Genomic DNA, 15,351 nt, shown 5'->3' with positions numbered 1-15,351 from the left:
AACCTGTTTTCACTTTGTCATTATGGGGTATTGTGTGTAGATTGAGGGGGATTTTTTTTTATTTAATCCATTTTAGAATAAGGCTGTAACGTAACAAAATGTGGAAAAAGTCAAGCGGTCTGAATACTTTCCGAATGCACTGTATGTGTGTGTGTAAACGGCTCCTGCTCTTCAGGACAGAGTACAGGGTGAACAGTACATACGGTGTAGTGACTCACCGAGTTGGATGGCATGCCCAGGTTGGTCTCGATGTAGGTCTCTGTCTTGGGTTCCACAGCGAGCTCGGCCTCCAGGATCTTCTCCACGGGCATGTCCTCGTTGACGCTGCTGGTGGACTCCACCTCGTTCTCGCTGCGCTCTTTGGCCCGCTGGCGCTCCTCCTGGACGGCTGTGTGTAACAAAACTGGTTCCGGTCACTACTGCTGCTGCGGTGTTGTCTAGTGTGTGCGGTGTTTGTGCGTGTGTGTGTGTACATATGTAAATAGTGTGTGTGTATCATTATTATTACATTAAGTCTGATATAAAGACCGAGGTAACAGATCTACACTGAAATATGTGAGTCCCCATAATTACAGGACACATGAATAGAGACATGACAGGAAATACAGTAGAGTGTAGACACAACATATACAAACGCTTCATACAAGGACCCTCTCTTCTGCTGTGTCTCAATGTAGAGCACAATAACAAACAACAAGCTCCTTTCATGACCACCATATATTGACACATTAATAATGGATGTGGTATGAGTCCTCATTTACGCCCTGCATGTTTACCACAGACACTGTGACAGAATGACTTTGACAGACTGACTGGCGCACAGACACACACATCAATGGGGTCTTTGTGTAAAATAATGTTGTTTTTAGTCTGTCCAGTAAATAACAGTCTCACTAAGTCTCTGTGTAAAGCGGGGCCTTGTTGGATCTGCTGTGTGATTGGCTTGGCAGGGAGACACAGGAAGTGGTTTGTGTGCTGAGCAGACACCGAGGCTCACTGTGGCCGAGGCAACCCTAACCGCACCTCCACCCAGAGAGGCGTATGTGTGTTCATATGAGACTGTAAGGGGAGGCAGTTGCTGTGCGCTGCCTCTGGGTTTCAACCCATTTCTTCCCTCTCCTCTTCCCAATAAACGTAAACACTCCCCCACACAACCACATCTACAAACACACACACACGCACACACACACACACATCTACACACACATCTGCACACACACACACACACACACACACACACACACACACACACACAAATGACGACACTTCATATTCTTTCTTTTCTTTCTTCTTCCTTCCTATTCCAAGTGCTGAATCACAGGGGTGGGGGTTCTGGGAAGGGGAAAACAGGGAGAGAAGAGGAGGGGAGGAGGAGGGAGGGATGAGGGGCCCCACTTTAGAGGAACTGCTGTCTGGCGGTGGAGGTCAGCCCAAGGGTAGAATAGTTGTGCTGGAGTCAGAGAGAGGTGAGGAGGGCTGAAATCATGTTAGCTTTATTTCCCCCTTCCCCTGACTGGGAGAGCATCAATTCATTTAATCCTGTTTTTCTGCGGATTCGCTCAGCCTTTTGGACTACCGCTGCCTTGTTCTCCCCCTGCCTCAGGGTACAGGGGGGCTTAGGCAGCGCAGAGTGAGGTGAAAGGCAGTAAATGATAATATCCTTGAACGGAGGTTGAGCCCTATGATGATATAAATAAGAGTGAATGGGGGGAGGGAGGGAGGGATGAGGGGTGCATGCTGAGGTCAAGACAAATTGGGCCGAGAAAGAAAAGCTCTTATCTACTTATCATAGACTCTCTTGTTTTCTCTTTCCTTTGCTTTGGTTTTGGTCTGCGTCTGATACTCATTGGTTAAGGGTGGGCTGAACATCTGCATGTTGGTCTAGGATCAGTTTTGTATTGTTTTTGCCTGGTGCAGTGGTTCATATTCAGAACAGGGAAAGCTGATCCTAGAATAACATAAAGTGATTTCTGATATGGAAGGGGACTGTGTGCTTCAGATTATGAACCTTAATAACTGGAATACCACATTCTGTCTCTAAAGCCATAATATTTAATGACTGATGAGTTAAAATAGTATTCCAGATCAATATTTCACCTTAGAGAGTGATGACGAGGTTCTGATGGAGAGAGCTAGTGTGTCATCCACTCTCTGCTTCCTACAGGAAGTGTGAACAACTGTGCTAAGAGTGCTAATGTCCTCCTCTCTTATGAAGTGCTAAAACAACTTCTTCCATTTTCTCTCTCGTTCTCTCTCTCTCTCCTCCCTTCCTTCTCCTACCTGCTCTCCCTCTCTTGTGGTAAATCAGTGCTCTTCAAGTGAAATCAGAAATTCTTCATCATGAATAGGTCTGCCTATGAAGGCTACCAATCACTGAAACATTCTCAAGCTAGTCTTGTCAATGAAAGAGCCCTGATATGAATCACCTGTAATAAAGACTTCCATTTTCCATTACCTGCTTATTTCAATCTTGAACGCCTCTGAGGAAGTCAGTAATTCTACATGCACAATGTGAGTCCTCTGCAATTACTGTTCCTCATTCAATAGTAATGAAGAGGCAGATGAGTTGAGCTCTCATTATCACACAAGTGATCTCAACACACTTCAAGTTCTCGACATGAGGAGCTGAATGATTCCTGACACAGAGGGAAGGTTGAAGTGATTCTGTGTGTGTGTGTGTGTGTGTGTGCGTGCATGCGTGCGTGTGTGTGTGTGTGTGTGTGAGAGAGGGAGAGGGATAGAGAGAGAGATAGAGAAAGATAGACAGAGAGAGAGATAAAAAGAGAGGGAGAGAGAGATAAAGACAGGCAGATAGAGAGAGAGAGATACAGACAGACAGACAGACAGACAGACAGACAGACAGACAGACAGACAGACAGACAGACAGACAGACAGACAGAGCGAGGGAGGGAGGGAGGGAGGGAGGGAGGGAGGGAGGGAGGGAGGGAGAGAGAGAGAGAGAGAGAGAGAGAGAGAGAGAGATAAAGACAGCCAGAGTACAGGCAAAGAGAGAGAGAGAGAGAGAGAGAGGGGGGGGGAGAGAGAGAGAGATAGATATAAAGACAGACAGAGAGAGGGAGAGAGAGAGAGAGAGAGAGAGAGGGAGAGATAGAATGACAGACAGAGAGAGAGGGAGAGATAGTACAGACAGGCAGAGAGAGAGGGTAACTAGGCCTTTATCCTCAACGGCATGTGCTGTACCTTCTCTCTTCATTCCACAGGCCAGACACTTCTGGTAGCGACAGTACTGGCAGCGGTTGCGCTGGCGCTTGTCGATTAGACAGTCCTTGTTGTCTCGGCAGGTGTAGGTCAGGTCCTTCCGCACTGTCCTCTTGAAGAAGCCTTTACAGCCCTCACAGCTGTACACTCCATAATGTTTACCTGGGGACAGACACGTCATTGTAACTTTAAAAAGTACATAGAGAGTGGCTATTAGACATTTAAGACACATTTCCCACACACACATCCTGTTTCTTATTGGGGATAATAAAGGAAAAATGAAATTGATTACATACTGTTTGGACAATAACAGAGGGGTGAAAATGGTGACTATAAGCGTAATGTATGTAACTATGTTATGACATTGTGCTGTCCTGATGAACAGCGTTTGTGAAGATCACTAACCTCTAAGCGTCTGTCTGATATCTGTCTGATATCAACCATCTCCTCCACATCCTGTCTGATATTCTGTCTGATATTAACCATCTCCTCCACATCCTGTCTGATATTCTGTCTGATATGAACCATCTCCTCCACATCCTGTCTGATATTCTGTCTGATATTAACCATCTCCTCCACATCCTGTCTGATATTCTGTCTGATATTAACCATCTCCTCCACATCCTGGCTGATATAGTGTCTGATATGAACCATCTCCTCCACATCCTGTCTGATATTCTGTCTGATATTAACCATCACCTCCACATCCTGTCTGATATTCTGTCTGATATGAACCATCTCCTCCACATCCTGTCTGATATTATGTCTGATATTCTGTCTGATATTAACCATCTCCTCCACATCCTGGCTGATATAGTGTCTGATATGAACTATCTCCTCCACATCCTGTCTGATATTCTGTCTGATATTAACCATCTCCTCCACATCCTGTCTGATATTCTATCTGATATTAACCATCTCCTCCACATCCTGTCTGATATTCTGTCTCATATTCTGTCTGATATTAACCATCTCCTCCACATCCTGTCTGATATTCTGTCTGATATTAACCATCTCCTCCACATCCTGTCTGATATTCTGTCTGATATTAACCATCTCCTCCACATCCTGTCTGATATTCTGTCTGATATTAACCATCTCCTCCACATCCTGTCTGATACGAGGCAAAGTGCAGTAGAGTAAAACACTTCCTCTCCCTGATGCTGCAGACACCACAGCCGCTTTCATTCCTCGTTAACCCAGCTAAGAGAAAGTATGAGGTGTGTTAAGGATCTACGGCCTATATGAGTCAGGCTTTCAGTGTGTGTGTGTGTGTGTGTGTGTGTGTGTATGTGTGTGTGTGTGTGTGTGTGTGTGTGTGTGTGTGTGTGGACTCACGTGAAATGGTGATGACCATGGTGTTACTGTAGTCGCCACAGATAACACAGACGTGTCAGTGGTGTGTGTGTTTGGGTGCATGTATGACTGTAACCTTAGGGCACCTACTGTACCTGAGGAGCGGTCTCCGCAGATGGCACAGATGTGTTTGGTGAGGGAGAGAGGCATGCACCCCGGCGAGGGCTGGGCTGGCACCTTCATCACCCCGTTGAGACCCAGCGGGGGCTTGATGTCCTCCGAGCTGCTGACCGAGTTCATCTGGGAGTTCAGCTGGAACATCAACACACACAAACACAGGAACAGACAGGTCACAACGCCACTCTGACACTGACACTCAGAATGTCATCCACACATTTCATCAGATTACACAGCTGAAATGGCAATGTGATGCAGTGTGGTTACTTTACGTCATCAACCAGGGGCAGCTCTGTTTTCAGCAAGATAATGATTACAGCAAGATTAGGCATAGACTAGGGAGAGTAGACCTCAGAACATGGAAAACAGAAATGGCTGAGTATGTATCCATGCAGCTGAGCTGATTGGGAGGTTTAAGCTAACTACAGTTTGGCTGTAGTTCCAGTAGCAGCCGAGCAGGCCTTCTCCCTCTACTCCCCTGCCTGTGTTTCATATCTAAAACCTGGCGCTGCTAGATCCTGCACCACTTAACCCGAGGAGTTCTTTCATTCATGCTCTCAACAATCCCCCTAGCCTCCAAATGCTCAGCGCTAGCATAACTTCAATGCAACATTTAGCAGTACAGCAGAATAAAGGGCCAGCGTTTGTTTTAGCAAGAGAGAGTGTTCTAAGTAAGAACTTGAAAGGTTCTCCTCCAGTTCATTAGGAAGGGGCACGGTTATTTCAATATCACAATATCCAAACGTACGTTAGTTGTTGATCATGTGTGACTATTCATTTTTTACGGCCAAAATATTTGTCTATTTTAACAATGAAAATATTTTTTCTAAATTTAATTAAAATATCCATGTGACATTGTTACACACAAGGATATACCATGACATTCGAAATTCTTAATTTAATAAAACAATAAACTTTTGAATGTAGTTTACATGTGGTGCGCCCCCCAAAAAAGACAGGTAGCCTTCACCAAAGATTATAGTTTGTTGTTTTTGTTGGCCAATCAAATGGGCAAATATCTCCATGTGTAGCAAGTGAAGTGAAAGATCACTAATGGAAATAAAAGTAAGGAATTAAAAGTTCAAACACCCATCCCTACAGTGCACTCAGCTCTGCTGTGAAACTGAGCTTCAATAATGTTTATGTGAAAACCCCGTCTCCAACTGTGTAGCTTCACATGGAGAACTAAGAGACACTAATCAACTATGCTGTGCTGTTATAGTGGAGTTACTAAGAAGCTCAATTACCACTTAACAATAATTCATTGATATAGGCAGAACTAGCTAGCTAGCCAAACATTTGTACAGCTATGGAAAAAACAGAGCCATGTCTGTGTCAGCATGCTCTAAAAACCATGATGTCAAAATGACCAAAATAGAAGCAAAAGTACAAATAATTCACTTTGGAATAACTGGAAATGAAAGGGACTGAATGTGCAGATTTTTTTAATGGAAACATTTAAGAACTCTATAGATTCTACAGCCAACAAAAAATAGTATATAAACAGCATGACAGTGGTCATATTACTGTGTTATTACCAAGTGATGTATTTCTTTAACAACAACAATTCCATCCTTTCACAATCAAAACCTATCCTGGTGTTGACGTGTATGCCAGACGGGGAGACTTGCTAGACTGGGGTACAGGGGATACTGTGGGTTCACATGTCCTAGCTAGCTAGCATATGTCTTAATTGAGTTACTGCACACTGTAAAGACACATGTCTAACAGAGCAAATGCTAATCACACTAAATAGCTTATGGCATAGAAACACAGACAGTGTTTGTAGAGTGAGAGAGAAGAAGATGAAAGAAACAGGTTGTATTCAAGATATAATGATGAAAATAACACGACGCTGCAGTTCATGCTAGCCTTTCGAACCCTTCTTCAGGTGAGTTTCCAAAGCGCTGTCAAGGACTAATTAGTATACTGTCCATGTTTCCACATTAACTATACACAAAGACAAACATATCCCCTTTCTTTCTGACATGGCCACAGGGCACACACAGATGTACAGTGGTATGTTGACAGGCCGCACACACCCACTTGATTTAGCTATGCTGTACACATAGGACACCCCCACACCAAGGGTCAAATGAGCGGCAGCAAACTACCAAAGCCTCCTCATACATACTGTACACTTATACTGTACATGCTTTCACACATGTTCACATACATGTGCACACATCTACACACACACAAACAATCTGATTGGACTGACTTCCTTCTTGGCAGAAATCGGCTCTAATTTAATCATTGTCATATTGCGACTGAAACTCAAGGCTATAGAAATTGATCAAATGTGTATTATTGAGCTTATGCTACAAAGACAATAGATGACATTGAAGACGTCATGTGTAGTGCCATAATTCAGATATGCACTACTTCATTTACATAGATAGAACTCAATGTATATCTACTGATGGTGTTAAATCAGGTTTCCTTGATATTACGAAATGTGTCCCTGTCACGTCCTGACCATAGTAAGATGTGATTTTCTATGGTAGAGTAGGTCAGGGCGTGACAGGGGATGTTTTGTGTTATCTATGTTTTGTATTTATATGTTTAAGTTCTAGGTTTCTATTTCTATGTTTTTTTTGGGGGGGGATGGTCTCCAATTGGATGCAGCTGGTCCTCGTTGTCTCTAATTGGAGATCATACTTAAATAGTTTTTTTTTCACCTGTGTTTGTGGGCAGTTATTTTCTGTTTAGTCTCTGTACCTGACAAAACTGTGCGCTGTCGTGTCTTCGCTTTGTTATTTTGCTTCAGTATTTTGAGTTATAATAAAGTATCATCGTGAGCACTCAACACGCACTCAACACGCTGGTCCCCTCTCTACGACAGCCATTACAGAACTGCCCACCACAACTGGATCAAGCAGCATGCCCGGGAGGAGATGGATTCCTGGTCTCTGGAGGAGAGGCTAGAGAGGGTAAACTGGACTTGGAGCCAAGGACTGGACAGATATAGAAGCCTGCCGGGGAGGCACGAGAGGCTACAGAAACCCAAAGATCATTTTTTGGGGGGGCACATGGAGCAGTCGGCAGAGCCGAGGAGCAAACCAGAGCCAATCCGGAAGAAGAGGGAAAATTTGGAGAAGGGGGAAATGGGAGAGTTATTGAGGTGGTGGAGGACGCACAAGTTTTTTCCAAAGGAACGTGTCGTCAGTTTGGTGCCACCTGAGTCAGCTCCCCGTACTCGTCCTGAGAAGTGTGTGGAAGTTCCGGAACAAGTGATACCGGCTATACACACCAGGTCTCCTATACGTCTCAACAGCCCGGTACGTCCTGTGCCTCCTCTCCGCACTCGCCCTGAGGTGCGTGTCTTCAGCCCGGTGCCACCTGTACCGGTCCCACGCATCAGGCCTCCAGTGCGCCTCCCCAGCCCGGAGCCTCCAGCGACGCTCCCAAGTCCGGAGCCACCAGCGACGCTCCCCAGTCCGGAGCCACCAGCGACGCTCCCCAGTCCGGAGCTTCCAGCGACGCTCCCCAGTCCGGAGCCTCCAGCGACGCTCCCCAGTCCGGAGCCTCCAGCGACGCTCCCCAGTCCGGAGCCTCCAGCGACGCTCCCCAGCCCGGAGCCTCCAGCGACGGCCTGCAGCCCGGAGTCTTCAGCGACGGCCTGCAGCCCAGAGTCTTCAGCGATGATCTACAGTCCGGTTCCTCCTCCGACGATCCACGGTCCGGTGGTACTAAAGCAGAGGGATCAGCGGGTGGAGCGGGGGTTACGCCCCGAACTGGAGCCGCCTCCTCTGCTGGAGGATGAGGTTATGTGGACTGCACTAGAGCCGCCATAGATAGGAGTTACCCACCCAACCCTCCCTTTTGTTTTTGTTTGTTTCTTTTAGTGGCATTCGGAGTCTGCACCTTTGGGGGGGGGGGTACTGTCTGTCACGCCCTGACCATAGTAAGATGTGATTTTTCTATGGTAGAGTAGGTCAGGGCGTGACAGGGGGTGTTTTGTGTTTTCTATGTTTTGTATTTCTATGTTTAAGTTCTAGTTTTCTATTTCTATGTTGTTGTTTTTGGGATGATCTCCAATTGGAGCCAGCTGGTCCTTGTTGTCTCTAATTGGAGATCATACTTAAGTAGGGTTTTTTTTCACCTGTGTTAGCGGGCAGTTATTTTCTGTTTAGTCTCTGTACCTGACAGAACTGTCCGCTGTCGTTTTTCTCTTTGTTATTTTGCTTCAGTATTTTGAGTTATAATAAAGTATCATCATGAGCACTCAACACGCTGCGCTTTGGTCCCCTCTCTACGACAGCCGTTACAGTCCCGCAGGGGTCGATTCTGGGTCCTCTTTTTTTTACTGTTAACATAAAAAATATTGACTTGTCTGTACAAAAAATTTACCTGCCTATGTCCTGCTTCTCACTAAATAGTAGAAAGCAGATTCAGTTTAAGTTGCTATCGGTCCTGTATACAGACTGTCAGTGCATTCATATAGACTGTCAGTGCATTCATATAGACTATCAGTGCATTCATATAGACTGTCAGTGCATTCATATAGACTGTCAGTGCATTCATACAGGCTGTCAGTGCATTCATACAGACTGTCAGTGCATTCATATAGACTGTCAGTGCATAGTAATTGATGACAGACTGAGTGCTGTATTTTCTCAAGGAACATGCAACTATGAGCACATCTTTGGTTTATTAACACACCCGCACGCACACACCCACCCACGCACACACCTGCACACTTTCTTTATTTGTTTGTATCTGTATTGTTTATCACTTAAACTTCAAATTAAACTAAACTTAAACCCCAGACACACAGACATGCACAATATTGAGTTCCTACCTCAACTTAACGTTGATGTCTCCTCTTTTCTCCAGCAGCACAAAAAAGCCTGTCTCCTCATCTGAGATTGTCTGACAGAAAAGACTATTCCTCTCCTAATCTATTTTCAGTGAACCTGCAACTCAATCTGTCCACAGTTACACTGCTCTCCATGCCGGGGTGGGCTGGGGGTCTCTCTCTCCAGTGCTTCTCTCTTTCCCAGGGCAGTGCATGGATGGTGGGGGGATTAAAGGGGCTCAGTCCTGGGTCTGGAAATAGAATACAACCCCCTCCCCACTACCACCACCACCACCGCCACACACACATACAAGAGAGGGGCACAACCAGGCATGTGTAAGTGGAGTCTACCATCACTGGGGAAAATCCCTGGATGATCATCAAATCAATATTTTATTTGTCACATGCGCTGAATACAACAGGCCTCACCTTACCGTGAAATGCTTACTTACAAGCCCTTAACCAACAATACAGTTCAAGAAATAGAGTTAAGAAAATATTTACTAATAAACAAAAGTAAAAAATAAAATAAAAAGTAACACAATAAAATAACAATAATGAGACTATATATATGGGGTGCCGGTACTGAGTCAATGTGCAGGGTTACAGGTTAGTCGAGGTGCAGAATGTTGACACATTACCCCTTCTGGGTGTCTGATGGTGTCAGTTTGTCGATGGCTAATGTTCTCTAGCAAACACAAGTGAAACGTTTGTCTGTAATTTAATGGAACATTTGTGAGATTGCTCAATGCTCTCCCTTACGGGAAAAACCACATGATTTCACATGTGGAAAATCACATGATTTTATTTCTGAAAATGTCCATGTCACGTCCTGACCATGGTAAGCTGTTATTTTCTATGGTAGAGTAGGTCAGGGCGTGACAGGTTTTTTTTTTAGTTTAGTTTTTTCTATGTTGTTATGTTCTAGTTTTGTATTTCTATGTTGGGTTGTTATAGTTTTTGTATTTCTATGTTGGGCTTTGTTTGAGATGATCTCCAATTAGAGGCAGCTGGTCATCGTTGACTCTAATTGGAGGTCATATTTAAGATGGTGTTTGTCCCACCTGGGTTTGTGGGAGATTCATTTTGCGTAGTGTACGTTTCACCTCTGTGTCACGGTTTGTTGTTTTTGTCATTCAGTTTATTTATGTATTGCATAGTTTCACAGTATAAATAAAATGTGGAATGACACACACGCTGCACTTTGGTCCGCTCCTCCTTACGACAACCGTGACAGAATCTCCCACCACATAAGGACCAAGCAGCGTGGTCAGGAGACATGGACCTGGGAGGACATTCTGGATGGCAAGGGATCCTGGACATGGGAGAAAATCGAGGCTGGATGGCATCGCCTCCCATGGGAAGAGGTGGAGTCAGCGAGAGCAGAGCGGCAACGAGACGAGGAACTAGCACGGCAACGACGGAAGCACGAGAGGCACATGGGGAGGGGGGGGGGCACATGGGGAGATGGGGTGGAGACCTGAGCCAACTCCCCGTGCTTACCGTGGGGAGCAAGTGAAGAAGCAAGCACCGTGTTATGCGGTGATGCGCACTGTGTCGTCAGTGCGCATTCACAGTCCGGTGCGATCTGTGCCCGCGCCCCGCATTTGCCGAGCTAGGTTGAGCATTCAGCCAGGAAGGGTGGTGCCAGCTCAGCGCTCCCGGTCTCCAGTTCGCCTTCTCGGTCCAGGATATCCTGCGCCGGCGCTGCGCACTGTGTCACCAGTGCGTATTCACAGCCCAGTGCGTCCTGTGCCCGCGCCCCGTGTTTTCCGGGCGAAAGTAAGCATCCAGCCAGGACGGGTTGTGCCAGCTCTACGCTCGAGACCTCCAGTGCGCCTCCATGGTCCAGTATATCCTGTGCCGGCCCCACGTACCCGGCCTCCAGTGAGTCTATCCAGCCTGGTACGCCCTGTTCCTGCTCCCTGCACTCGCCCTGAGGTGCGTGTTACTAGTCTGGTGCCACCTATGCCAGCCCCACGCATCAGGCCTCCAGTGCACATTCCCAGTCCAGAGCTTCCGGTGAGAGTTCCCAGTCTGGAGCTTTCGGCGACAGTTCCCAGTCCGGAGCCTCCAGGGACGTCCCCCAGTCCGGAGCCTGCAGCGACGTCCCCCAGTCCGGAGCCTCCAGCGACGTCCCCCAGTCCGGAGCCTCCAGCGACGTCCCCCAGTCCGGAGCTCTTTGTTGTTTTGTTGCATTCGGAGACTGCACCTTTGGGGGGGGGGTGGTACTGTCACGTCCTGACCATGGTAAGCTGTTATTTCCTATGGTAGAGTAGGTCAGGGCGTGACAGGGGGGTTTTCTAGTTTTGTTTTTTCTATGTTATGTTCTAATTTTGTATTTCTATGTTGGGCTTTGTTTGAGATGATCTCCAATTAGAGACAGCTGGTCATCGTTGTCTCTAATTGGAGGTCATATTTAAGTTGGTGTTTGTCCCACCTGGGTTTGTGGGAGATTCATTTTGAGTAGTTTATGTTTCACCTCTGCGTCACGGTTTGTTGTTTTGTCATTCAGTTTATTTATATTTTGCATAGTTTCACAGTATAAATAAAATGTGGAACGACACACACGCTGCACTTTGGTCCGCTCCTCCTTACGACAACCGTGACAGTCCATGTTTTACATATGCAACATTTGATTTAAAATGTTAAATTTGCAGTGGTGGAAAAAGTACCCAATTGCCATACTTGTGTAAAAGTAAAGATACATGAATAGAAAAAGACTCAAGTGAAAGGCACCCAGTAAAATATTACTTGAGTAAAATATACTTAGGTATCAAAAGTTTTAAATATACTTAGGTATCAAAAGTAAATGTAATTGCTCAAATATACTTAAGTATCTAAACTAAAAGTACAAATAACTTCAAATTCCTTATATTAAGCAAACCAGATGGCGCAATTTACTTATTTTTTATTTTATTTACGGAAAGCCATGGGCACACTCCAACGCTCACACATCATTTACAAATGAAGCATGTGTGTTTAGTGAGTCCACCAGATCAGAGGCAGTAGGGATGACCAGGGATGTTCTCCTACGGTGAAGCATGGTGGTGGAAGCATCATGCTGTGGGGATGTTTTTCAGTGGCAGGGACTGGGTGACTAGTCAGGATCAAGGCAAAGATGAACAGAGCAAAGTACAGAGAGACCCTTGATGAAAACCTGCTCCAGAGCCTTCAGGACCTCAGACTGGGGCGAAGGTTCACCTTCCAATAGGACAATGACCTTAACCACACAGCCAAGACAACGCAGGAGTGGTTTTGGGACAAGTCTCTGAATGTCCTTGAGAGGCCCAGCCAGAGCCCGGACTTGAACCCGATCGAACATCTCTGGAGAGACCTGAAAATAGCTGTGCAGCAAAGCTCCCCATCCAACCTGACAGAACTTGAGGGGATCGGCAGAGAAGAATGGGAGAAACTCCCTAAATACAGGTGTGCCAAGCTTGTAGCGTCATACCAAAGAATACTTTTTATTTTTAATACATTTGCAAAAAATTCTACAATCCTGTTTTTGCTTTGTCATTATGGGGTATTGTGTGCAGATTGATGATGGGAAAAAACGATTAAATCAATCAATTTGTTAGGCTGTAACCTAACAAAATGTGGAAAAAGTCAAGGGGTCTGAATACTTTCCGAAGGCACTGTAGATATGGTCCAGAGCAGCTGTGCTGGCACACAGAGAAGAGAAAGAGAGGAGAGGAGGAAGAGAGGAAAGGAGAGGAGAGGAAAAAGGAGGAGAGGAGAAAGAGAGGAGAGGAGAAAGAGAGGAGAGAAGGATAAAGAGAAAGAGAGGAGAAAGAGAGAGAGGAGAAAGAGAAAGCACACTCAGCCAGTCCAGTCAGAATCAGAAAGGAGACAGAATGAACAGAGAGAAAGAGAGAGAGAGTGAGAGAGAGAATGGGAGGTGTGTTACTGTAGCATTGGGAACTCTAAAATTACCAAAATGACTGGCTAAGAATGGACATAGATAAACACATAGGCCTATCATATTTCTCCAATGCCAAATCAGTGTGTCTTGTTTGCAACAAAACTGTCCCGTTTGCAAATAATGAAATTTGAGACGTCATTAGGAATCTGGGCATGGTACTTTCAAAATGTAGGTCTACCTTTCCACCCCAGACAGAGGCCTACCAACGCAGAACAATGTAAGCTTTAACTGCTGGCTACTCTTCTTCTGTGAATTAACCCAACGAGAGAAGGTCCAGAGCAGGTGTGTGATTTAGTGGAAGGTTGCAGGTGTCTGATTTAGTGGAAGGTAGCAGGTGTGTGATTTAGTGGAAGGTTGCAGGTGTCTGATTAGGGGAAGGTAGCAGGTGTCTGATTTAGTGGAAGGTAGCAGGTGTCTGATTTAGTGGAAGATAGCAGGTGTCTGATTTAGTGGAAGGTAGCAGGTGTGTGATTTAGTGGAAGGTAGCAGGTGTCTGATTTAGTGGAAGGTAGCAGGTGTCTGATTTAGTGGAAGGTAGCAGGTGTCTGATTTAGTGGAAGGTAGCAGGTGTCTGATTGAGTGGAAGGTAGCAGGTGTCTGATTTAGTGGAAGGTAGCAGGTGTCTGATTTAGTGGAAGGTAGCAGGTGTCTGATTTAGTGGAAGGTCGCAGGTGTCTGATTTAGTGGAAGGTAGCAGGTGTCTGATTTAGTGGAAGGTAGCAGGTGTCTGATTGAGTGGAAGGTGTGGCTTTACTGCTGGCCCAGTAAATGCTCTGATGTTATGGCCCATGTTATGCAATGGGTGGTAAGGGACATTTGATTAGTACCTTGAGCACAGCTGAGGTGTTAGTGTGTTCCAGACTGTTACATTCTACATATGGAACTTACATTCAACACATGGAACTGATCTCTCTCTATCTCTCTCTCTCTCTTTCTCTGTGTTCATTCTGTCTCCTTTCTGATGCTGACTGGACTGGCTGAGTGTGCTTTCTCTTTCTCCTCCCTCTATTCCTATCCTCTCCTCTTTCTTTCTCCTCTCTTTCTCTTTTCCTATCCTCGTCTCTCGTTCTCCTCTGCTCTCCTCTCATTCTCCTCTCCTCTGTGTGCCAGCACAGCTGCACTGGACCATATCTATGTCTCCTCACAGTAAACCAGACTGTAAGTTCTGATTCAAACACAGGGTATTGTCTGAACTTTTCAACATTCTTACAGTCTCTCTCTCTCTCTCTCTCTCTCTCTCGATCTCTGCACAGGGAGAAAATAAATTATTTATTTTTAAATCAGGAGTTAACAGTTTGTTCTCTCTGTAACAACACCTCTAGTTATAGTGGGATTGGGAGACTTATTTCAGTGGTTTCAATGCCACAGTGAAATACACTATGTACGCACTCCGCTACAGTGAAAATAAACCATTTACACAAACAGCATGACTCCTAACTTCTAGAATGCTGAAGACCACCTTCAAAAAGACGGTACACCATAGGTATGACAAAACATGTATTTTTACTGTTCTAATTACGTTGGTAAGCAGTTTCTAATAGCAATAAGGCCTGAGGGGGTGTGGTATATGGCCAATATACGCCGCGTTGCGTTGTGCATAAGAACAGCCCTTAGCCATGGTATGTTGGCCATATACCACACCCCCTCGGGCCTTATTGCTATTATAAACTGCTTACCAACGTAATTGAGTGCGTACATAGTGTGGTGTATGAGTGCGTACATTATTGCTTAAATATGCTATGATGGCACTTACAGTACACTTACAGTACACACAGAACTATAAAAACCTCCGTCCACCATGCATTGAAAAGAGTAGAAAAGAACAAGGGAGACATTAGAGGCCCCTGCTTAAGACTAGCTTGGCTCGTTTCACTGAGTCTGAGCACAGACTTTGCTCATAAATACATATCAAAGGAATACATAAAATCCCACT

The 15,351-nt window shown here is 45.4% G+C and overlaps 1 protein-coding gene across 7 annotated transcripts in view; it reads right to left on the bottom strand.

Moving 5' to 3' along the window:
- LOC115204142 (retinoic acid receptor RXR-alpha-A) overlaps positions 1 to 15,351 on the bottom strand; it is a 161,626-nt gene that overhangs the window by 32,522 nt on the left and 113,753 nt on the right. For 4 of the 7 annotated variants that reach the window (XM_029769492.1, XM_029769494.1, XM_029769487.1 and 1 more), the window contains 3 exons: positions 4,671 to 4,836; positions 3,202 to 3,381; positions 219 to 403 (listed from right to left, as the gene is read on the bottom strand). In XM_029769492.1, the coding sequence (XP_029625352.1) occupies positions 219 to 403; positions 3,202 to 3,381; positions 4,671 to 4,836 (531 nt within the window). The remainder of the gene's footprint in view (positions 1 to 218; positions 404 to 3,201; positions 3,382 to 4,670; positions 4,837 to 15,351) is intronic. The other 3 variants (XM_029769488.1, XM_029769490.1, XM_029769489.1) reach the window with 3 other exon arrangements.

The sequence above is a fragment of the Salmo trutta genome, chromosome 12 (genome assembly GCF_901001165.1).
Source record: "Salmo trutta chromosome 12, fSalTru1.1, whole genome shotgun sequence".
Taxonomy (NCBI): Eukaryota; Metazoa; Chordata; class Actinopteri; order Salmoniformes; family Salmonidae; genus Salmo; species Salmo trutta.
The sequence above is the reverse complement of the archived record's forward strand: the minus strand, read 5'-3'. Positions and strand labels throughout refer to the sequence as shown.